Raw genomic sequence first — 24,325 nt, forward strand, 5'->3', positions numbered from 1 at the left:
AACTCCCAACTCAAAGGGTCCAGGGCACCTAGATGCCTTTGGACCTGACCAGTTATGATGCAGATATAAGGGGTACCCAGGGACTATCTTCCCACCCTCCAGGAATAATTTGTAGTGATTTTCCATCTGGAAGCCTCTACTGGAATTCACACCCAACAGGGTTCATGGATAGAGAAAGGGCTGGGCTTGTGACAAGAAGAATCTAGTAAGAGGCTATGTGTGAGAGGTACCATTGTGGCTCAGTGGGTTAAGAACCCCACTAATATTCATGAGGATGCAAGTTCGATCCCTGGCCTCACTCAATGGCATAAACATTGCCATTAGCTGCAGCATAGGTCACAGATGCAGCTGGGATCTGCGTTGCTGTGGCTGTGTCGTAGGCTGGTGGCTGAAGCTCCAATTCAGCCCATTGCCTGGGAACTTCCATATGCTGCAGATGCAGTCCTAAAAAAAAAAAAAAGGCTTTGTGTGACCCTTGGTAACTGTGTGACCTTCGGTGCCCTTCTTCTTGTCTCCAAGGCCTCAGTGTCCTCTTGTTCAGAGAGCTATGCTGGAAGTTTGGTGCCCTCCCTGGGCCCCCTGCTGCTTCATGATGGCATGCTTTGATGATCCTGGGCACAAGGAAATATGACCTCTCTCTTCGGCATCCAGATGTTTCCCAGAGAAGTCTTCTCCCTAAGCGCAGACCATGCAACAGACAGAGTTGTAGTTGACCGAGCCTCTCTCGTTGTGCTGTGAATGATGAGACTTTTGAGTTCTCCTGGCCTTGGGAAATTGGCCTCACGTGGTCTGGCTGCGGGGCTTTCAAAGCACTGTCCTGAGGGATGGCTCTGACCCAGCCACCGCCGAGCAAGAGAGCTGAGGGCGGCCCAGGTCTCTACACAGTGAAGCCCGAGCCCATCAGGGAAGCATTTCCAGAAGGAGCAGCGTGCTTTCCTCGGGGCTCAGAAGCTGCCTGATGTCAGTGAGTATGAGACTGGGGGCTTGCTAGGGGTATAGGAGTGTGGCCAGTGAGGCCACCTCAGGGACTCCTCCCTGCTCATCCTCTTAGAGGGGGACTTGCTGATTTGGTTGGGCAGCTTTGTAAACACTGATGGAGCCATATTTCCTTGCAGGCAGGGTGACTGGCTGATAAAAGGTGACGCACATGTTCAGCTTCTTCCTGTCTAAAGCCTGAGTAGTAAGGGCCCAGACTCATTTCTCAGGGGAGGCCTGGCCATCTTTCTTCAGCCCCATACACTTTGGTGCCTTCACTTGATCCATGTCTTCCTGGTTGATTAGCCTGCGTGGTCAGTGCCCGGCTCCCATCTACTTGGCCCACCCTGTGTACAAGGTCACTTGTAGAAAATTCATTTGGATGGCTTCCTACATTTTTCTGTGCACAGAGAAGGCTGGAAGGATGGGGAGTTAATGCCCCAGGAGTGACCTTCAACCAGTGAAGGGTGAGGGGGTGGATAAGTCCCCTGATTCCTTGCCACCAAGTGGGATAATTCTGGGATGTGTTCTTCACAGTCTCTTAGTCAGTCTTCAGCTAGATTGGGACTTAGTTGCACCCAGTTGCTCCCCTTAACACACTCTTGACTGGCTTCTTCCACTCCCACTTCCTCTTGTCCTTCCTGGACCACCTCCCAAAGAAACCAAGGTTCTATCTAGCTCCTATCTCAGGGTCTGCTTGTGATATTGTGATTTATAATAAGAAAAATATGTTTGGTCTTAGTTGTTTCTGGCACAGAGCTGGTAAAACCCTTGGAATTTCCTAAGTGATGAGAGCATAAAGGTGTCTTTTGTTATGTTAATGAGGTGACTTTTGGAAAGCACCTAAGGATGGGGCTGGTTGCCTGCCAATGGAGCCAACCGTGTGATTAGAGCTTTGGACATCAGAGGAGGGCAGAGGGCCTGGAGATTGAATTCAATCCCCAATGGCCAATGATTCATTCACTCATGTCTATGTAACGAAGCTTCCCTAAAACCCAAAGGGACAGCTACGAGGTTGGTGAACATGTGGAGTTGTGGGAAGAGCCGAGTGCCTAGAGAGGGCATGAAACTCCATACCTTTTCTCCATACCTTGCCCTCTGTGGGGCTTCATCTGGCTGTTGATTCGTATCTTTTAAATATTCCCAGTAATTAACTGGTAATATAGTCAGTAAACTAGTTTCCCGAGTTTCATGAGCTGCGCTAGCATCATGACCCAGACCCAAGGGAGGGGGTCATGAGAACCTGATTTCTAGCCAGTAGGTCTGAAGCACAGATAACAACCTGGACTTGTCCTTGGCCTCTGAAGCCAAGAGCAGTCCTGTGGGACTGAGTCTTTAACCTGTGGAGTCTAGTGCCGTCTCCAGGTAGATGGTGCCAGAATTGGGTGGAATGGTAGAACACCCATCTGGTGTCCAAGAGTTTCTTGGTGGTGTGGGAACTCCTCCCACTTGCCCCACACTGGAATTGGTATGGAACCTTTACTGCTCTTGGAGGGATTCACATTAAGACATATCCATTCACAACCTTTAGTAAGCGCTGGGGGAGGTAGAGTGATTTTACTCTCCTGTTACTGATGAAGAAACTGAAGCCTGGAGAGGTTAATGACTTTGACCCAAACGGCAGATTGTAGGACTCCTGACTTCTTGTCCTTTCTCAGTGTATAACCTTGGTGCCTCTTAGGCATCTCTCTGATATAAGGGAGGACTCTGGGTGAAGATGAGCTTTGGGCGAAGATCAGCAAGGAATGGGATCTTACACTACCGTCTTCATTTTAGTTGTCAAGATTAGTAGTAGATTTGTTTAGAAAAAACTTTGCCCTTTGATTAGGTCTGTTGATACCTTAATGGGTTATGGGAGCAGAGAGGGATTTTTAGCCTTTTTGGTTAAGATATTAAGGAAGGGTTACTAGTGCCTTGGTTGATTCCAGAGTTAAGACCTTCAAGAAGAGTCACAGGATCATAGAACATCAAATGAAGAAGGCAGCATTGAGGTCATTTTGGCTAGTCTGTGCCTTTCTTTTACAAATAAGGAAACGGGTCTCAAGAGGAGAAAGTCATAGGGTCATCAGATAACACGGAGATTAGGATCCAAGAGAAAGTAAAGGTAATATAGGCAGTTAGAATCAGGTCGTGCTCAAAATCAGGAATCCATCAGAACTTGCTAAGTTAGAAATGGCAAATTGGAGCCAACTTTAATCCGTAGGTGGAGCTACTCAAAATACCTGGAACTGAGCAAGCTTGTGAAGGTCTAGCTAACCTTTGAGATAATTAAAGAATTGGTTAGTGATGGCTGCCTTGGCACAGGACATTTAAGACAAGGTCAAGAAGGCTGGGACCATGGTTAGCTCAAGTGTCGGAACCCACAGGATGGAATTTGGAGGGATGGTGATGGTAGGTGACCAGTGACAAAAATGATACCCAAAGGTAGTGGCTTGTCTGGAGTTTAGGTTACTCCACAACCCTAAATTACTTTTTTACTCTATCCTTGTCTCTCAGAATGCTATCATACTGTTTTGGAATCCCAGTAATCTTGTGGGATGCAAACACACACACACACACAGACATACACACACAATTTCACACATACACAATTTTACAAAATAGACAAAGCAAAAATTCTGGTTCCTGCTCCAAATTTTACCTTTAGCATTTTGTCTCTCCTAGTTCTAAAGTTCCATTTGAGTCTCATTTTCCTCATAGGCAAAATAAAGGTGTTCGGCCAGGTCACTAATTCTCAAAAAACATTCAAAGAAATAATAGTTCCAGGAGTTCCCGTTGCGGCTCAGCAGAAACGAATCTGACTAGCATCCATGAAGATGCAGGTTTGATCCCTGACCTTGTTCAGTGGGGTAAGGATCCTGTGTTGCTGTGGCTGTGGTGTAGACTGGCAGCTACAGCTCTGATTCGACCCCTAGTCTGGGAACCTCCATATGCTGCAGGTGCAGCCCTAAAAAAGCCAAGAAAGAAAAAAAAAAAAGAAAAGAAATAATAGTTCTGCAGGATGGTAGCAGCTATTATGTGGAGTGGTTTTCTATATTAATTTCTTTGGGACTATTGCTGGACTAATAACTTTTTTTAGCTGTAAGACATCTCAAATTTTTAGTAAGAATTCACCTTAAAGTTACTCAGGTAGGCAGAGTTCCTTAAACTTACTTGAAAGAAGAAAATACAGCATACACGATAGTCTCTAAGGGTCTTTCAGCTTCAAAATGCTATAATTCTTTACCGATCTCCTTTGAGAATGGAAGCATAAAGAGATGCATAATCAGTGGTTGGCTTGTTTTAGTTCTCCCCCGTAGATATGACATGGTGGTTGGTTTTTAACAGCGGTGTTTAAGTGGCTCAAAGCAAATGGCAACCCTGGGGGTCATTTTTAAGCTGAGCATTTGAAGATAAATCAATCGGATTGAGAACAACTGAAACAATTTGTTCCAGAAGACCAGACTAGGTAATTTCAATTACTTTAATGATGTAAATAATGTGATAAAACCAACTGGCAAAATTGACTGCTGAACATTGTTGACAAGGGGGCCTTTTAGAGGGGGACATGGACTTTGTCAGCATAGCTGCTCTGAAGGTTTTCCATCTGAAAGTCTCAAGTAGCAAAATCCTACTCATCATCCAAAGCTGCATGGTGGGTTTAGCTTTTTAGCATGGCACAGGATAAAATTGTCATGGTGACATCCCATGGTTATTACAGTTTCTATCCAGAGTTTAGTGGAGCTCTAGGTGCCTAAGTCATTCTCCAAACTGGGGAGCTTGCAGCCTGGAGCAACCCCTGCTGTCTCGGTCTGTCTTAGGGACATAGTTCCTTCAAAGAAAGGCTGTCTTCTTTCTCTGTTCAAAAGAGGTCACCATCACACCTGTTTGATCTAACTTTCTGCAAGTCTGGTCATGAGTAACTTCCAGCTCTTCATACCAATAGTTTTTATCAAAGACTATTTCAGGGTCAGCATTGATATTACAAGGATGGAAAACACAGTGGTTGTTAACCAGGAGAGTATTAGAATCATCTGTAGAATTAAAAAAAAAAATGCTTGGCCCATCCCTAGAGATTCTGATGTAGAAGATATAAAGTGGGTGCAGGCATCAGTGTTTTTAAAAACTGCACATATAGCAACCCACATGTCCATCAATAGACTGGATACACAAAGTGTGGAGTGTTCATACAATGGAAGCTACTCAGCAATAAAAAGGGAAATGCTGTTGTTACATGCAGCAGGATGTAACATTTTCTTTTTTTAATGATTTTTGTTTTTTTTCCATTATAGTTGGTTTACAGTGTTCTATTTTCTACTGTATGGCAAAGTAACCCAGTCCCACATACATATATACATTTTTTTCTCACATTATTCTCCATCATGCTCCATCACAAGTGACTAGATATAGTTCCCTGTGTGATACAGCAGGATCTCACTGCAGAATGTAACATTTTCCAAACATTAAAGTGAAAAAAAGTCAGTCACCAAAAAACATACTGTTTAGAATCCCATTTATATGAAGTTCGAAAATAAGCAAAGCTAGTACATGATGTAAGAAATCATAATTGTGATTTCTCCTGGGAGGAAGTGGAACGAACAACAAAGGGACCTTAAGGGCACTTTGGAGGGAGGTGATGAAAATATTCTGTATCTTGTTTTGGGTGATGGTTTACACAGATGCATACAACCTCAAAACTTAAGCTGAATCCTTAAGAGATATGCATTTTATTGTGTATAATTTATACCTCATTTAAATAGAAAAAGCCTAACCTTCCTGTAAGTCCCCAAATTAGGGGACTATGCCAGAGTCCAAGAAATGATCTTCACCTGTGGGATGGGCCTAACTCAGCTTAGCCCAGTTACAGGCCCAAGAAATTGGACATTTCCCTATTCTCTGCTGTGTACAACGCAGCTCCTCGTTCTCATTTACCCTCCAGAATTTCTCCCATGCTCTCTCTATCTTCGAGATGATTAAACTCTAGAGAACTCAACATACAACTACCGGCTTAATAATAAACAAATAGGTCTCCAGGAATTGTACTTCCTTACTGTCTCCATTTTAGTAGCTGCATCTACATTCCTGGAAGGAGTCCCTTCCCTCCCGGGCCCCCTTGTAGTTTATTGAGCACCTACTGTGTGCTGGACCTTAGAGGTTCTTTTACCAGGCTTTTTTTTTTTCTTTTACAAAGGTTATTTTCAAAATAACTCTGAGAAGTTGATCTTTTTTACTGTCCTCCCATTTTCCAGATTAGCAATTGGTAAAGGATGATCAATAATGGGCCCCAAAGTGGCATCAGGTGATTAAGTGCAGGATGCCTGGTTAGAACTTTGATTGCAAAACCCATTACAATTGAAGGCCTCTTTCCTTCTAGGGCCTGAGAGAGAAAAGCAGATAGGAGTATTGAAAGGAGAGGTACACCTGAGTGTGAAGGGAGCAAAGGTCCTTCCTTGACAATGCTTTTCATGCCCAGTTGCCAAAATTCAAGCCAACCAGGCCCCACACACCCAGGCAGTCCCATGCTTTTGGCTTGCTTCTGCTGGTAGCTTAAAAGTGGCAGCCTCAGGGCGACTTTTGTTTGGTATAACTTAGAAAACAAGAAAGAAGCAAGTGAGGATGTAGAGATGTCTTTAGTTTTAGGATTCTGGCTCCCTGACATCAGAGGAGTGGGTTCCTGTTCGGGGGTGGCACAGGGAACAGATTCTGTGGAGTGTGTGTGTGTGTATGTGTGTGTGTGTCAGCGCGCCTGTGCGTGGAGGGGGGATTGCTGCACCCAGCGCGAGGCACTGGGGGAGGAGGAAGCGGTAGCGGAGATCTGAATAATTGATTCCTCAGCCGCACCAGACGCCCGGGAGCGGGCGGAGAGCGTGGTTTCAGCACGACGGACAGCGGCGCGCGCCGCCGCAGGCGCCCCCGCCGCCAGCCAGCCACCTATCCTGGCCTTATCGCCGCGGTGCGCTCCGGGAGCGGGTGGCCGCGCTCCGCGCCGCCGCCGAGGGACTGCGGGGGTCTGCCTCGGCCCGCCTCCGGGGAGGGCGGCTGCGGACGAAAGACTCTTCCACCCGCTGATGCTCCAAGCCTTTACGGCTTTCGCGGGGGCTACTGCGTCTAGCCGACTGAGAACAAGTCCCCAAGTTGGCGTGGGGGCGCCCCTGCTTTCCTCCTCTTCCTCCGAGGCGACCGCAGAAGCACGCCTCGGGAGCCAGGTTTTGCCGGTGCTGTGAACAGGGTAGCCAGGAGCTCTCTGGACTCCCACTGGGAAGTGGGGAGCTGAACGCCCGGCGCGGGGCTGGCCCCGCAGCTAAGGACTGGAGGGAGCTGCCTTCCCCCACCCGCGCCTCTCTCGGCCGGGGACCGCGGGGATCCCCGGCCACACGCGCGCGCGCGCTCCCACATTCACTCACACACACACTCGCTCTCACACACACATCAGCTTGGAGCCTGGGCTGCGGAGAGGGCTCTTGGGCGCGCTCAGAGGATCGGGCAGCTGCTGTCCGGAGTCGGGCAGGAAGCCGAGCTCAGGCTCTTGGAGGGAGGCGCCGAAGCCTTAGCCGGAGCATGGGGCCGGGTGAGCGCTGACAGTCGCGGCCGCAGCCATCAGCCCTGGAGATGACCAGGGGCGGCCACTGCTGAGAACTATGTGGAGAGAGGCTGCGGTGAGTGCTGGCGCGGGACGCGGGGCCTGGGAGGCCCCTTTGGGAAGAGGACGGTGGGAGGCCTTGATAGGAGGGGGCGGCAGGACCGCTAGAGGGTCGTTGCGTGGGAAAAATCTCACCTCCCTCGGGGATCCGGGACCACGGGAGCGGAGTCCTTCCCTCCCCCTCTCCTGTGCCAGCACATCGCAAACTCAGCCAGCTCCCCCCCTCCTCCTCAACCCCCCTTCCCTCCTTTTTCTCTCCCTACCCCCCTTGCTTAGCAGCTTCTGGCCGCACAACTCCCAGCAGCCGGCGCCGGGGAGGTGGCAGGGGGTGAGGGTGGAGGTACCCTGTTAGCTTCTCGAGGGTGGCCAACCTGGGGCTCCGGTTCTCCTGTGCGCCCCGGGGTGGAGTTCTATTTCGGCCACAGGGTCTTAGGATCCGCACAGGGGGCGTTTCGAGCATGGAACCTCAGATCCCCATCTCCGGTCGAGCCCCCGTGCGCACAAGGGGGCTGTGAGCATTGCAGACTGCAGTCTATACCCTTGTTCTCCTCCCCCCACCCGTGGGCTGACCCTGCCTCTCCGTCTCTTCTCCGCCCTGGTAGAGCCCTGCTGCAGAGCCTCCGGCTGGGATAGCCGCCCCCCGTGGGGGCGATGCGGACAGCGCGGGACAGCCAGGGGAGCGCGCGGGGGCCGCAGCATGCGGGAACCTGCTAAACCCGGTGGCTGCTGAGGCGGCCGAGATGCTCGTGCGCGCAGCGCGCCCCACTGCATCCTCGACCTTCTCCGGCTACAGGTACGACCCAGCGGGAGACTTGGGCTCGGCGGACCGGGGAGAAGAAAGACTCGACCAGAGGGAGAGCTGGAGAAGGATCTGGGGAGAGGGAGAGAGAAAGCGGGAGAGGGAGCATCGGTAGCGAGGCGCGGGATGAGCACCAGGGGGCGCTGCGGCTCCGCGCTCCGCAGAGCTCTGCCGAAGAGCGTCGAGGCAGGTGCAAGTTCGCCCCAACTTCCCTTGGTTCCAGCAGCGCCGGGCCCAAGGGGCGCGCGCCAGTGCTCGCGCGCCCAACTGTGCAGATATTTGCAGGCAGGGGCTCTGTGCACCTGGCCTGCTACATGTGTGTGCACCGCCTGAGAACGTGTGCGGACTCGGGATGGCCTTGGGCTTCTTTGCGGCCTGCGGCTGTGCGCAGAAATGCGCGCGTGCCTGTGAGGGTGAGCAGCCCACTGCTGACGTGCACCTAAGACTTGGTAACAGAACCTGAAGTGAAAAGCCTGGGGTAGAGGGGGGGAGCGCTGTACAGTTCACCTCGGTCAGCTTCTTGGGAGCCCACCTTCCCTGCTTCTCTCCCCCACCCCACGCACGTTCTTTGCCAGCTCCCACGTGTCGGCCCGCGGGGGGACGTGCCTCTTCTCCGGAATTCTGCATTGCACATGGCATGCGTGAGAGATTGTGTGTGTGTGTGCGCGCGCGTGTGTTTGCACGCGCGCTCGTATAGGGGGCGGGTCCTAGGACTGCTTGCAGCTGAGTGAAAATCAATTCACCGCTCCTCTGCGCGAGGTAGGGCGGACTCTAAGTTCCCCCCCAGGTACCCTGGATCCTGGGGCGCACAAGCAAGCGTCCTCACTCTCATGTGCTTGGGGTGTACCCCGCAGGAGAGGTGCGGGGTCTGCAGCGGGTGTCAAGTAGAGGCAGGTGGGTGCGAAACCCAGCGGGTTCGCAGGGGGCGGGGTCAGTCAACTAGCTTAGCGCGGGAGCAGGGATGCACAGTCTCTGCCGCCTCCGCACTCCTGAGCGGGTTCTCAGTTTGCTCCCTGTGAGCAGGAAGCGGGGTCCGTAACTGGGTCTGCACTGGCAGGGGTGGGTGGAGGGTTGTTCTGTGCTCCTACGCTCAGGGGCAGTGGTCCAAAGCTAACTTCGGGGATGCGGTGGGAGATGTGGGTAGAGCCGGAGATGGAGAGGAGGCTGGAGTCTCGGGATGAGGAGGAGGCTGAATGTGAAGATGGATTTGGGGACAGGGATGGAGAATTAGCTCGGATTGTCGTTGTGGATAGATCTGGAGATGGGTCGCGGGATGTGGACGGCGTCTGGAATGGGGAATGGAATCAGTGACTCCAGCAACTCTCGCTGGGCATGGGTTCCATACCTGGCTCCTAGAGTAAGGGGCTGGGTTGGTAATCCCTTTTGTCTAGAATCCTCGAACACCGCGGTCCTGACTCTTCCTCTCCATCTTGCAGGGACCGTAAGTGGCGACTATGGGCAGACTGGGCTGTTGGACCCTGCTGGTGCTGCCGGCCCTTCTGGTCTGGCGCGGTCCGGCGCAGGGCGCGGCGGCGGAGAAGGGTCCCCCGGCGCTGAACATCGCAGTGCTGCTGGGTCACAGCCACGACGTGACGGAGCGTGAGCTACGAAACCTCTGGGGCCCCGAGCAGGCGTCGGGGCTGCCCCTGGACGTGAATGTGGTAGCACTGCTGATGAACCGCACGGACCCCAAGAGCCTCATCACGCACGTGTGTGACCTCATGTCAGGGGCACGCATCCACGGCCTGGTGTTTGGGGACGACACTGACCAGGAGGCCGTGGCCCAGATGTTGGATTTTATCTCCTCACAGACTTTCATCCCCATCCTGGGCATCCACGGGGGTGCATCTATGATTATGGCTGACAAGGTAAGGCCGGAAGGTGATGGGCTGCCAGGACCCGAGTTTGCACCGGTCATATTCCAGAGCCTCTGGCATCTGTCTTGGTCGAAAAGGGGTTTGTGGCCACAGACCCTGGTGAGAACCAGGTCCTGCCTCTCCATCTTGGGCTTGAATGGAAATGCTTTTCGCTTTGGTTCAGAGGCACCTTGAGTGTGTCAGGAAGAACTCAGGAAACACAGAAGTAGCATGGGGTGGTGGGATGCTTGGAGATTTCCAAGTAGTGCACAGAGGAGAGCCTGGGGGCACTTGAAGCAATATTAATATTAATTTTAATGCTAATAATATTAATTTTACCTGATCGTTTTGTGGAGAATGTCCATTTTTTCCCCCATCATGGTAAGCAGCTAAAACTTTTTAAAGGATTAAAAGTGGGAATGTCATGGGATAAAATGCAAAGTTTTTAGGTGAAGCACGAAAGGGCAGAAAAACGTCAAGATTCCACAGACTCTCTACAATAAGTGGAAGAGGGATGGAAAGTTTGAGAAGCTCTGGGCTACCGGCACACAGAACTGTGTCTCTCCAGGGAGTGGCTGTGAGCAGAGAGAACTGGCTGCAGACCCAGAGCATGGAGGGCCTGGCATTTTCCTTATATGTTCCTTGGGTGGGACTGACAAGGGCTCCCAGACCCTTAGATGAATGGGTGGGCTCCCAAGGTTGGGTTTTGGTAACAGAGTTGGAGGGTGTCAGAATGAAGGAGGTTGTGTTCAAATCTCTTGGCTTCGAATGAGAGGGAGGGTCTTTCTGTGGACCATTTGGGAGTGTTGGTGCAGAGAAGAGAGATTTGAAGATTTGAGTGAGATATTATGAGGGCCTGGTTTGAGATCTGTGCAGAAGTGGAGGTTGTAAAGGAAAAAAAAAGTGGAGAATGAGAAAAAGGGGAGGATTGGTGTTGCAGGTGCACTGTGCTTCTGTCTCAGCCCCAGGAGAGAACTGGGCAGGGGCAGGTAGGGAGGGAAGGGTGAGTGTACTGTGCGCTGTGGTCCTCAGCCCTGAGACCTTCTTGGAGCGTGTTCCTTAGATAGCAGGGAACATCCTAATGGAGCGAGCAGACATTTGTCATAGCACTTTTCTTCTGAGGCTCTCAAAGCACTTCTACATTCATCAAATCAGATTCTGCTCCTGCCTCAGCAATTCCCACCAGCTCCTTTGGGAACCGTATTAATTCTTTCAGGTCTCCTGGGCTGCAGCACATTCAGCTGAAGTACACAACTGATGCAGTATCTTATTAAACATTCATTTTCAATGGTTTGCAGCCTAGCAGAATTCCTGTGTGGCTGAGTATTTTCCCAACCACCTCTCAGTTTGGGGGAGCTTCTTTTTGGGATGAAAAAAGTAGGGAACAGCTGTGTACTGCCACTGATGCGTGGCCATTTCAGAACTGACAAGGACATTAGAGTCTGCTGGAGTTTCCTGTAACTTCCAGATGAAGAGGCTGAGGCATAGGGCAACTAAAGACTTAGTTGAGACCACCTGGTGTGTGATGGAACCAGATCTCTGGTTGTCGGGTCCTCTGTTTTCTGATGAAGGCATGAAAAAGGAGAACGGTATATTCCAGCAGGTTTTGGCGTGTGATTTTAGGATCTAAATATTACCACTGATTCCTTCTCCCTTCTGAAGTTTTGACCAAAGGAGCAAATACATACACACAAAAATAGTGGCCATATTGAAAGTGAAATTTCTGCATTGACTAGGGCCCCGAGTGATCAATGGAGAAATAACAGTAAAGGCCAAACTGGAAAGTGGCTGGAAGCTTCGGCTGGGAGGTCTGAGCTGGTAGGTGTGGGGCTCTGGCTCTTACCTGACTTACCTGTAGGCAAAGAAGCTGGAAGAGAAGTGGGTTAGCGGCCCCTTCATATGCAGGGATCCTGTCCAGGTCAGGCTCTGATTTGCTAAAGTGGCAGCTGCTCCTCCTTTGAAGGGGTTATTCAGAAGGGAGTTTTCAGGGAGTTCCCGTCGTGGCTCAGTGGTTAACGAATCCGACTAGGAACCATGAGGTTGCGGGTTCGGTCCCTGCCCTTGCTCAGTGGGTTAACGATCCGGCGTTGCCGTGAGCTGTGGTGTAGGTTGCAGACGTGGCTCGGATCCCACGTTGCTGTGGTTCTGGCGTAGGCCGGTGGCTATAGCTCCGATTGGACCCCTAGCCTGGGAACCTCCATGTGCCGCGGGAGCGGCCCAAGAAATAGCAAAAAGACAAAAAAAAAAAAAAAAAAGGGGGGGAGTTTTCAGAAGTCCAGGGGGAATGGGCAGGAGCACCTTCCCCTCCTATGGAAAGAAACTACTTTATAGGGATTGGACAAGAGTGGGACTGCACTTAAGGGTAAAGGAGAAAAGGGAAACATGAAATGGCAATAGAAAGATGAAAAAGGACATTTTCAGAGAAGTCACGTTTAGAGAGAGATTTGCGAAGGGATGGAGAGGAGAGGAATGAAAAGGCCCATTGACTCAAAAATGGTGAAAGGAATTGGATACGCCTCATTATTGCAGGGAGCTTTCCGAGTTGGTCTTGATGGCAAGGGATTAGAGAAGTCAGCTGGATAGCAGTGGGGTATATGTTGAGTCCCCTGTGTGGGATGTGCAGATGACGTGGAGAGGAGTTGGGCTAAAGGTGGTATTTTGAGAAACCTGGTTATGTTAAAAAAGGAGATTGGCTAAGACGTGAATAGCCCTCCCATTAGTAACACATGGAGTTGGCGTGTGCCTTTGCCACCTGTTTCTTGTGGAGCTGAATGCTGAGTGCAGTTCATTTGGCTCTGAAGAAGCAGTTGTGGGCATTGCCCAACATTCTACCTTGTTTGTTGGGGCGTGCCAATGGTGTTATGGCCACAGTCTGAATCTCCCCAAACCCAAAGGCCTCTCTGCCCCCTCCCATCCACCCTCACCCTGCCTTAAGGTAGTGGTCTTTTGATAAAGCCCAGAGGGTACCTGTGTTGCTTGTACTTCTAAACTGGTAACAGGATGGTGTCCCTGTGGCTAAGAATAGGAGTTAATTGGATTATCAGTTAAATTGGGCCCTTCCTCCCAACTTCTACTTTTTCTTCAGTCTTCTTGACCCTTGAAAAAAAAGAACAAAGCTTTGCGATAATTGAAATGTGCTAAGTGGCAGGTTTTTGTGGTTTAATTTAATTGACAATGGAGCTGCTATTTTTTGCTTTATCAGGGGGTGGTCTTGAAACATAATTGATTTAGAGGTGCAAATAATGCTTGCTGTAGATAAAGATATAATTTCATCTTGGTGTGCCTATTTTGATCCCCTCCTAATGAAATTCAGTTTGGTCTTAGTAACAACCCCTAGGAAATCAAGCATAAGTACCAGACCTTTCTGTTTCCATTCAGTGTCCTCACCTTTTCCTCCTCCTTTCCCCCTTATTCCTAACTGCTCCATGGGGGAAAAAGCAGTGCTTACATTTTAGCTACATCTATCCATGTCCCTTGCCATGTGGGTTTTGCTGTATAGATTATTTCTGTACACACCTCATCTCCTCTCCTGGAATGTAAGTTCCTTGAGGACAGATTTTTTTTTTTTAAAAAAAGTCTGTGCATGTATGTATATTTGAAATAGATATTCGTTCTCCACAGACAGTTTATGAAAATAATGTCTCCATCGTAGAGCACTTAGAAAGTATATCAAAGTTTAAAGGAGAAAATAAAAATCTCGCTTTAAATCACCAGGAGTAAGCATTGTGCACACTTGGATCTATTTCCTTTTAAGATCTGTGTATTTAGTTTTAAGTTCAGGATTGTACTGTGTGTGCTATTTTATTTATTGTACTTTGTATCCTGTGGGCTTTCTTAGATCCATTTTTTTCCTTTAATTTTGGAAAAGCCTCAGCTGTTGGGAGTTCCTGTCGTGGCTCAGTGGTTAACGAATCTGACTAGGAACCATGAGGTTGCGGGTTCGATCCCTGGCCTCGCTCAGTGGGTCAAGGATCTGGCGTTGCCGTGAGCCGTGGTGGAGGTCACAGACGCGGCTCAGATTCCTTGTTGCTGTGGCTGTGGTGTAGGCCGGCAGCTACAGCTCTGATTAGACCCCTAGCCTGGGGACCTCCATATGCCGAGGGAGCGGCCCTAGAAAAGGCAGAAAGACAAAAAAAAAAAAAAAAAAAAAAAAAAGTCTCAGCCGTTATCTATTGGGTGGTTCCTCTCCACATTCCCTCTTTTCTCTCCATATCTAATTTCTCAATCAATTCTCCATGTATCTTAAACATTTTTTTTAAAGTTCTCTATCCCCCTGTGCTGTGTTTCCTGCATTCTATATCTCAGTTAACCAGCTCTTTTAATTTGTGTCTGGTCTGTTATTTTGCCTGGTTTGTTACCTGTCAAGTTTTACATCTCAGAAATGGTTCACTTTATTTCTAAGATATATAATTGGTCCCTTTTCATACTTTCCTGCCTTTTTGTTTTTTTTAATGAGAAACTCTTCTCATTTGGTGGATATAAATCCTTCCTTGATCCCTCTGAGGCTTTAAAACATACTTGTCATGAAGTCTTTCTCAAAGTGCCCTAGCATCTTTGTTTCTTCCGATATTATGAATTCTTCCCTTTTGTAGAGTCTGATCATTGGATATCCTCGTATATTCTCTAATTTTTTTTTGTGAACTTATTTTCAAGGCAATTTTATGGTTTCTTCTGCCCTCTGTATGTAAGTGTGTGTGTTTTAAACCAGCGCTCCTGTCAACAGCTCAGCTCAGAGTTCTCTTTCTACTCTATTCACTGTGTGGTGCAGGCTTGGTTTCTAGTTTTACGTAGGTGATTTCACTTTGGCTCCTTGACATGTACAGGGGCTTGCTTTTGGCCACGACTTATGGTGGATGGTGTAGCTGTTCATTTCCATTCACAACTGGCAACATGATTCTGGGTGCTGCTTACCCCTTGGGGGAGTGTTGGGACCTCTGCTCTTGTGGCTTATAGCAGACCCATTCCTCCAAGGACCATGCGACTTCAGTTGCTGCTTGAAATTGTAGTGTCCCATCTTTTGATTCATTTATTTTTAGGGAATCCTTTCTATTTCTGATCTGTGATTCCCTTATTTCTGAACACTACTATGTAAATTTTAGAGTATCTAAAGATTTATCTATAAATTCTATGTCTGAGGAGCAGAAGAGGGAGGTTATTGAGTGTGTTCACTCTGATTTTGACCCAGTTATATTCCGCAACCTGCTTTTATTTTTTTTTCCAACTGATTATGTATTCTTGGAATTTTCCCTTATTATTAAATAGACTTCTCAAACATGATTTTGAGTGGCTGCAGAGTATTCTGTTTATACCACGATTATTTGAACTATTCTATTTTTTCTCACCTTTAGTAAGGTTAATTTCTAGTCCCCATGTATGTTCTTTTTGGCACCTTGCACTGATTTTGCCCTTTGCATTTATTTCTTGGTGAATATCTGGTGATTGAATGAATCAAGTCATTGGTTTTGATGCTGGCTTGCTACGGTTGCTGGAAGAACAGCATGCCGTGGGTCAGGGCTTTCCATGCGGTGTTTGTTCCTCAGTGATGGCTGTTTCCTAGGTGCGTGCCCAGTTTCCTGTCCTCTCTGGTGGGCAGATAATCACTAGCCATCCTGGGGATTATCAGAAACTGGGGGGGGGGTTCCCTATCAAAGTGTAGCACTGCGGAGCAACAGCTCATCTGCAGGCGGTAGAACCTGGCAGCTCCGAGCCTGGGTGTGAGTGACAGGCCTTCCCATTAGACACAGCTCATGGAAAAGGCAGACACACTCATCTGAATGTTGGGGGAGCCCACTCAGTTCCTGATATGAAGGCACCAGGTAGTTCCTGAGAGTGGGGAGCCCATGTTTAGCCTTTTCTGTAAGGCTTGTCAGAAGCAGTCATCCACTCCTCCTCGCAAATGTCATCGAGAGCAACGGGTGTCACCCCAAGAGGCATGACTGACTCTTCCACATGGCCCTGGCGGGGTGGGGTGGGGGTGTCACTGGCAATCACTTGGACCCTTAATAGATGTGGTCTGGTAGGGTTGGGAGGTTCTTCTTTGGTAGCCTCAGCTGGAAAATGCTTCTCGAGGAAGGGGGAGGGGGAGCAGGAGAGAAATGAGAGCGAGAGAGCAGAAAATCTTGGTTTGTGATAGAGAGTTGGTGGCTTCTGATAAGGCCATCATGAAAAGGAATGGTTATAATGTTATTAACTCGTGTGTTTGGTTTGTTCTGCATTTCCCTTTTGATTACTTAAATTTGAAGTAGTTGCCCACATTTTAAAGGTAGGTGATATCACATTAAAAAAAAATCCAAATTTCATGCTTCTTTGGAAAAATTGGAAGGCCTTGTAACGTGGGTCTGCTTCTCCCTGTGGTAATAGCTGGCAGGAGATGAATAGGGTCCCTCCCCCCCTTAGATGGGGCAGGTTCTTTTTCCTTTCTTCATTCTCCAGCTCACCCACTTGACTCATTTAGGTTATGGACTTGGTCCTGAAGGCACTGGGTTTGGAGACCCCTGATGGAGGTAGAGAAAGTAGCTGTCCTTTGCTAAGAGCCTTTCCTGGGCATTCTCTTTCTCTCCCAGGACTGCTCCTTGGGAGGTGGCAAGTTCTGGGTGTGTACTTGGCCACACTGCTATGTTCATGGCCACCATTGCTAATCTATCCTAGCCTTTTGTCCTTTTTTGGCCACAGACCTCAAAACCTCAACACAGTCCTCCAGGAAGCCACTCCCAACCAACTCAAGTCAGAAGACTCCAGAATACGTTGGACAAAGAGTCTGAGGACCTAAATTCATTTCCAAAGAGCGGTGTGACCTTGAGAAAGGCTCTTCCGCTTTCTGAACCTCAGCTTTTCCTTCTGTGAAATGAGAGTTTAGGGTGACATTATGTCTAAGGCTCTTTCCAGCTCTGAAAATGTTATCACCTTCAAGAAAAGACTGGCGAGAAACATACCAAAATGTGAGCAGTGGTTATCTTCGGGTGGTAGATTCATGGCTGTTTTCATCTTTTAAAAAATGTCATGACAGCATGGTTAATCAGTTGGACGTTGAATTAGAATGTCTGGGTTTACATTCAGATGCTGGAGATCATCGCGAAGTGCCTCAGTGTCTCTGAGCCTCAGTGTCTTAATCTTTAAAGTGGGGCCAATAACAGTACCTGCTTCCTAGTGCTGTGAAATTTAAATGAGGTAATGGATCAAGTATGTAGCTTAGTGTTTGGCTCATAATAAGTCCTTACAGGAATACTATTGTTTTGTGTCTGTATTTTGTACTTTTTAAAGTACAAAAGTAGGAGTTCCCGTCGTGGCGCAGTGGTTAACGAATCCGACTAGGAACCATGAGGTTTCGGGGTCGGTCCCTGCCCTTGCTCAGTGGGTTAAGGATCTGGCGTTGCCGTGAGCTGTGGTGTAGGTTGCAGACGCGGCTCGGATCCCGCGTTGCTGTGGCTGTGGCATAGGCCAGCGGCTACAGCTCCGATTGGACTCCTGGCCTGGGAACCTCTATGTGCCGCGGGAGCGGCCCAAGAAATAGCAAAAAGACAAAAAATAAAATAAAATAAAGTACAAAAGTACATGTACTTTTTAATAACCAGAAGAGTTATTATAATATCATTAGGGTGATGGGGTGATATGAAGATATGCCCTGCAAGAAGCTGGGAATGAATCCCATAAACTCTTAGAACTGGGAAGTCCAACATGAAATGATTCATATTTTCTTAACTGGGACAACCGGAAGCTCCCTTTGCATTCTTAGGAATTGCTAGGAGCTTTATCCTGGCAAACTGAAGATTCGATGTGGCCCGTATCAAGGTGACTGTAAGAGGAGACGGTCTCAGTGATCTTTACGGTGAATAGCTCCACCCGTTGGAACACATGTTTGCACTGGGCTTGGGGCTTTCAAGGATGGACATAGATAGTTTCTCATTTTTCTTTCTGCCAAGGATTAAGTAGGTCTGAAAGCCCAAGGACCCTGGCAGCCCCAAAGATACTTGATTAAAGAATCCCTGTGAGGAGTTCCCGTCATGATGCAGTGGAAATGACTCCGACTAGGAACTATGAGGTTGAGGGTTCGATTCCTGGTCTCGCTTATCGGGTTAAGGATCCGGCATTGCTGTGAACTGTGGTGGGGTCTCAGACGTGGCTCGGATCTGGCATTGCTGGGGCTCTGGCATAGGCTGACAGCAACAGCTCCAATTAGACCTCTAGCCTGGGAACCTCCATATGCCACGGGTGTGGCCCTAAAAAGGACAAAAGACAAAAAAAAAAAAATAAGAATCCTTATGATCTTATTTTATTATCTTTCAAGTTAATGATTGGGAATCCAGTTGGTTTAGGGAAGGGGCTTAGATTCAAGAGGGGCATTAGATTTTGATGTTTATAGTCTGGTTGCCCTAACTGAAATGGTTAAGGTATTAGAATTAAAATTCAAAACTGTCTTTCCAGATTGAAATGATGAACCCATACCATAGACTGCACTGAAGAATTTAAGGTGAATATACACTCTTGCTGAAAAAGGAGGATGTGGCTTTCCAACTCACTCGAGATTGAATTTTGTTAATGGTTATGAACCTGTGGGCTGCCTGCTGAATCTGGCTCATAGGTGAATTAGTATTTTATTTCACCAGCACAGTATTTTAAAATGGCTTGAATTTTAATGTCTTTGAATGAGGCATGCATTTTCAATTTCCGTAGCCCTCCTTGCTCTCTGTTATCTCACATCTTGCCAAATTCACACATTTATGTTAACTGCATGGTCTCTGCAAGCATTTGAAATTGTGATCCTCAACCACAGGGTTTTTGTTCATTTGCTTACTTGTTTGGCATTGACCAGATGCTCAGCAGGTCCCAAGGAGTGACAGGGCTCTTAAAAAAGTAAAGGCCACATTTCTAGTAATATAATGTTCAAATCAAGAGAGGTTATATTTCTTTCTTTCTTCCTTCCTTTCTCTTTTCTTTTAGGTCCACACCCAAGGCATATGGAGGTTCCCAGGCTAGGGATCGAATTGGAGCTGTAGCTGCTGGCCTATGCCACAGCTCACAGCAACGCTAGATCCTTAACCCACTGAGCAAGGCCAGGCATTGAACCTGCGTCCTCATGGATGTTAGTCAGGTTCATTACCCATTGAGCCATGACAGGAACTCTGATGTTTCCATCATACCTTTTCTGTTTTTCCTTCAGCTCCAAGTAGAATATTTGACCACTGTTGTCTCAAACCATAAGACCCTGAGCTTTATTGTTTAACAAGGCACTCTATATCTGGTTTAGTATTTCAGTTACCCATCGAGGGCTCAGTTTCCATTCCTGTACTTTGCCTTCCTCAGCTGTTGGTTTGTCTTGGTCAGAAGACGCTACTTCTGTTCCAGTCATCACATCTTCTCATGCCAGCATTCACAAAGGAAGAAAAGAAAGAGAAAAGAAGCTTCCTTCTAGGCTCTGTTCTTTCAGTAGAGCAGACTTCCTCTGACAGTTCATTGGCCATAACTGGGTCATGTGCTGCCCCTTGAACATCACTCATAGAGGATAGTAAGCAAAATTCTTCTCCAAGAATGGATAATTGTCACTGGAGCAAAACTTGCTTCTGTGTGCAGAGGTGGAGAAAGCGAGGCTAACTGGTACCCTGATGTTGTCTCCAGCAACAGGGACATCATTATCTGTAGACTTACCCCCTAGTTCTGGGGGGTCATACTTGTTTTCCTTTTTTCTTTCTTCCTTCCTTCCCTTCTTTCTTTTTGTCTTTTTAGGGCCACATCCTCGGCATATGGAGGTTCTCAGGCTAGGGGTCGAATAGGAGTCGCAGCCACACCAGATCCGAGTCGCATCCTCGACCTACACCACAGCTCGTATCCCTAACCCATCGAGTGAGGCCAGGGATGGAACTTGCATCCTCATGGATGCTAGTCAGAGTGGTTTCCTCTGAGCCACAGCTGGAACTCCTGGGGGGTAATATTTGAACATGAATATTGAAAAACTTCAGTGTGTCCAGAGGAAGAGCCTTCAGGATGGATTATATAATATCTAAATGATGCATGGTGAGAGTCTTGTAAGAATTATTTAGGAGAGTTCAGCCTGGAGAAGAGAAATCTCAGACAGGATATGGGAGATGTGTTTACATACCCCAGGAGCTCTTACAAGGTCGGGTCGAAGGTGTAGTCTTAATTTTATTGTCGTTGTTGCTATTCTGGGGGTAGAACTGAGGCCAGAGGATGCAATTATAAGGCTGTTATGAGGTATAATCTTTGGCATTTAGGTCTCTGATAGAAGACCATGATGTTTCATAGACTAATCCTTCTATTGGACCTGACCAAGCCAACACTGATGGCCCATCTGTTAGGAACAGGAAAGAGAGCCAGACTCACGTTGATGAGATTAGATTGGTCACCTCTGAGGTCCTTTTTAACTCTAGGACTCTGCACCTCACAAATCCTTGAGTGTTTTGATGTTGTTGTTGTTGTTGTTGCTGTTTTTTAAATCCACAAATCCTGGCACTTGAGGCCTTTGGCTTTGGCTGCAAACCAACATCCTCACTTTCTGTAAGTGTGTGAGTAATGCAGTATAAATTTGCCAGGCATGGGGAAGAATTTAAGATGCTTGCATCCTCACCTCAAATCCCCAAAGGACTTGACATCGTCCTGAAGGGTAGATGATATTAGAAAAGCAGAAAACCTATGTATATATCAACTCACACACACAAATATAAATATAAACATAAGTAGGTCAGCTGGCGTCATATGTACCAGTGGAAATGTTTTTGGCTAAGAAGCACTTCCACAGAGGATGATGTCTAGAATAATTGCCAATGATCTCGGAAAGGGAAGTTTGGGCCATTGCATTCAGTTAATCATAATTACTTATTAAAGTGTACTTACATACGTGTTTTTGCACATACCACTCTGGTAAGACTTTTATATCCTAAAGAGATAGCCAGATCCCTCTCTGATTGTTCAGTTGTGAAATTATCCTTTTTTGTCTGTTGTGCTCTCCTGTGTTCTGAACATTTGCTTGTGGCAGAAACTGCTCTGGGTACTATTCCGTTGTTCATCTGCTTCCTCTGTTTTCCCCTCACATCTCCCAAGGGGGGGAAAAAAACCCTCCAAATTCCTTCCAAATGCTTTGTCTTTCCATTCAAAACGTACAACTTTCCATGTGTAGAAACGGATGTGTTTTCTTTCAATTATTTATTTATTAGAAATAGATATTCATGTGCGGAGTTAAAAAAAAAAACAAATAATACAATGCAGCATTCTGAAAAAGAATATTTGCTTAATTAATGCACAGCAGAGCCTCAGATGTCCTTTTCTCTCCATGGAGGTGACCGTGTTACCTTTCAAAGAGGAAAAATGTTAATTTGAATGGTAGTTTGTTTCCCTTTGCAATTTTTGCTGAAGTTGGTATGTTACAAGGATCTTTTTCCTCTTTTAAATCTCACTGACTTGAAAGAGGTTAATCATTTTCCATTGGTCTCCAACTGGGCCTGTTTTCCCCAAACAAAATTAAAACTCACCTCCAATAAGGTGACTTCTGAAAAATCACTGGCACCTCAAAGCTAGGCCCACATACTCACCTAAGGAATTTAAGGTAATTTGGAGTGATCTGGGGGAGTTGTGATCACTTTATATGCTAATGAGAGTTATGGGCCCCGCCCCCAGAGGAATGCATATTCATGAGCATGCATTCAATATTATGTGCAACTTCAGGGGAGGACAGACCCTCTGAAACCCATTCATAGGCTCCTTGGAATTGATTTACTTACTGGTTTTTGAACATGTTCATTTTTCAAACATTTTTTTGAGCCTGTAAACCTGGGCCCAAATGTTCTGTAGGTATATCTGTGATCAAATCATTTGCTTCGATGTAACGGAGCATCAAGTTGGAGGAGACTTGGGGTTAAAGTCTGAAGTGGTGCGTCAATGATCAGGACAGTTTGGGGGCTGTGGGGATACAGAGAAGGGCACTTCATTCAGAGGTCTGGCGGTGGGGTTCGTGGTCCGTCAGCCCTAGAGGGCTGTGAGCTAGAATTAGAGTCAAGAACTCTCTGTCCAGAAGAGGCCCTCGGCCCACGTGTCTAACCTGTAGGTTGCTGAGGAGGAAGATGAGCCTCAGAGTGGAGGGGGCTGCTTCTTCCTCTCTGCATGTTCCTCAGCCAGGCTGCCAGGCTCCGGTGATGCTTTGATAGCTCCTGAGTTTTCCTCTGGATGGCAGTTTTCACATTCAAAACAATGAGCTCCTTGCCAATTTCTATTCCATTGTCACAAGTGGCCGAATGTCTCCTGCTTTATCTTGTCTCTTCCACTTTAGGACTTTCTGGCCAGGAAGAGTGAGTAGCATTTGAAATCCATATTGGCTGGTATGTCTGTAGTCCTAGGGCTGAAAAGAAAACAACCATTATTTTCCAGGTGTATTGTTACAAAGCCATTTGTGGGGCTCAGGAAATGTAGGCTTGGTTGACTTGGGTGAACTGAGCCAGAACCGTGGGAACAGGGCATGAGCTGTAGAAAACGACATGCTTGCTGTGGCTCAGGTGCTATCTGAAGGGTATGGCTTCCATCCATGGGATTTTGAAAATGGCAGGTCTGGGTGAAAACCTGAGCTTTATGGTCAAATTGCACTTGAGTTCATTGCTGTGGGGTTTTGCCTTGGTTAACTGGTAGTTGTTGGCTTTTTTTTTTTTTTTTTTTTTTTTGGTCCCTTTTTTACTCTTCTCTTTTTTTAAAAAATTCAAGCATGATTGACATAACATTATGTTAGTTTCAGGTGAACAATGTCATGATTTGATATTTGTATATTTGCAAAATGAACACCACAATAAGTCCAGTTAATATTCCTCACCACACATGGTGACAAACTGTTCTTGTAAAACTGTTCACAGGGGTGTTGTTTTTTAATAGCAACAAATATGAAGAAATCTCAGTTATCAAGTAAATCATGATGTAGCCATAGAGAAGAAAATGCAGCAGATAAAAATGCTTACAAATAATTTGTAATGCTAATTCCAATTACATGATACAGTATTAAGTAAATTAAAAGCTATATGTGATGTTACATAATCCACGTGTATACTTTAAGGGATATTTGTTTATAAGGTATAGAAAAAAGACTAGAAAGACATAGAGCAAAATGTTAATAGCAGCTTGTTTGTGGATGATGAGATCAAAGGTGATTTTTATTTTCTTTATACTCTCTGTTTCCTGCAAATCCCCTGAAGTGGGCATTCATTAAATTACTTTTATATTAGCTGTGGTTATTTATTTTTTTTGAACAGTCCTTTACTGCTAATTGGTTCCCAGAGATACTGGACATTTCCAGTAGCTATGGTTAAATTACCTCTATTGCTCAGCTCTGGCCAGCATTTGAAACAAAAAAATTTCTAATTGGCTGAATGAAAATGTTATCTCATTGTTTTAATTTGCATCTCTTTTATGGCATCTGCTGTAGAATATATTTTAATTTAGTCACATCAATACTTTTATATTCCCTAGGTGCTACCCCTCTTAACCTCTTTGATATTCCTCACTGTGTAAATGGAAAACCTCAAAAAATGATGAATCCCAACATAAAATACAGTGAAATAATTTGAATTTCTAAAAAATAATAAATATTTTGAAGCCTGGCAGGAAGTTCTATGATTATTCATTCTTAGTCACCAGACATTGCTCAACCGGTGTATCTGTATCAGTGCTGCTTCAAGAATGGCTTTAAAATGTAAAATTTCCCAGCAGAAAATCATTTTGTAGGACTTGACTATTCTGATTTGCCAGGAGGCGAGGTACAGAACCACGTCCTAGCGGGCTGGAGATGTGCTCTTGTCACAGGTTTTGTGGTGAACAGTGGGGAGGCGAAGCCCTGGTTTGTTCCTCTCTCTAGAAAATTGAAGGCAGAGTAAGGATGTGACAGTAACTGCCCTACACTCTGAAAAAGATAGCGCATGAGTGGGAGGGAATAGCTGTTCCCTGTTTCCATGGCGGGGATGGGGGCTGTGAAGTGAATTTTAGATGAGAGTAAGAGGGATTTAGGGTTGATACTAAGAGATGTGAGGACCCTTGTAAATATTTAACCACAAGTACAGCACAATCACTGTTAGGAACTGAATGTTTGCATCC

General features: G+C 46.8%; 1 protein-coding gene across 17 annotated transcripts in view; it reads left to right on the plus strand.

The window, feature by feature from the left end:
• GRIN2A (glutamate ionotropic receptor NMDA type subunit 2A) overlaps positions 1–24,325 on the plus strand; it is a 596,378-nt gene that overhangs the window by 61,319 nt on the left and 510,734 nt on the right. For 14 of the 17 annotated variants that reach the window (XR_014840818.1, XR_014840817.1, XR_014840816.1 and 11 more), the window contains exons 1-3: positions 6,767–7,610; positions 8,197–8,387; positions 9,830–10,261. Coding sequence is in view for 4 of the 17 variants with exons in the window: in XM_021086652.2 (XP_020942311.2) it covers positions 9,848–10,261 (414 nt within the window). In the remaining 13 variants the exon portion in view is untranslated. Of the gene's footprint in view, positions 1–519; positions 965–6,766; positions 7,611–8,196; positions 8,388–9,829; positions 10,262–24,325 lie in introns of those variants that run through there. The other 3 variants (XR_014840820.1, XR_014840821.1, XM_085017620.1) reach the window with 1 other exon arrangement.

The sequence above is a fragment of the Sus scrofa genome, chromosome 3 (genome assembly GCF_054392235.1).
Source record: "Sus scrofa isolate SSC_HxYL_T2T_F1_AM1 chromosome 3, Sscrofa_HxYL_maternal_Yorkshire_Landrace_v2.0, whole genome shotgun sequence".
NCBI lineage: Eukaryota > Metazoa > Chordata > Mammalia > Artiodactyla > Suidae > Sus > Sus scrofa.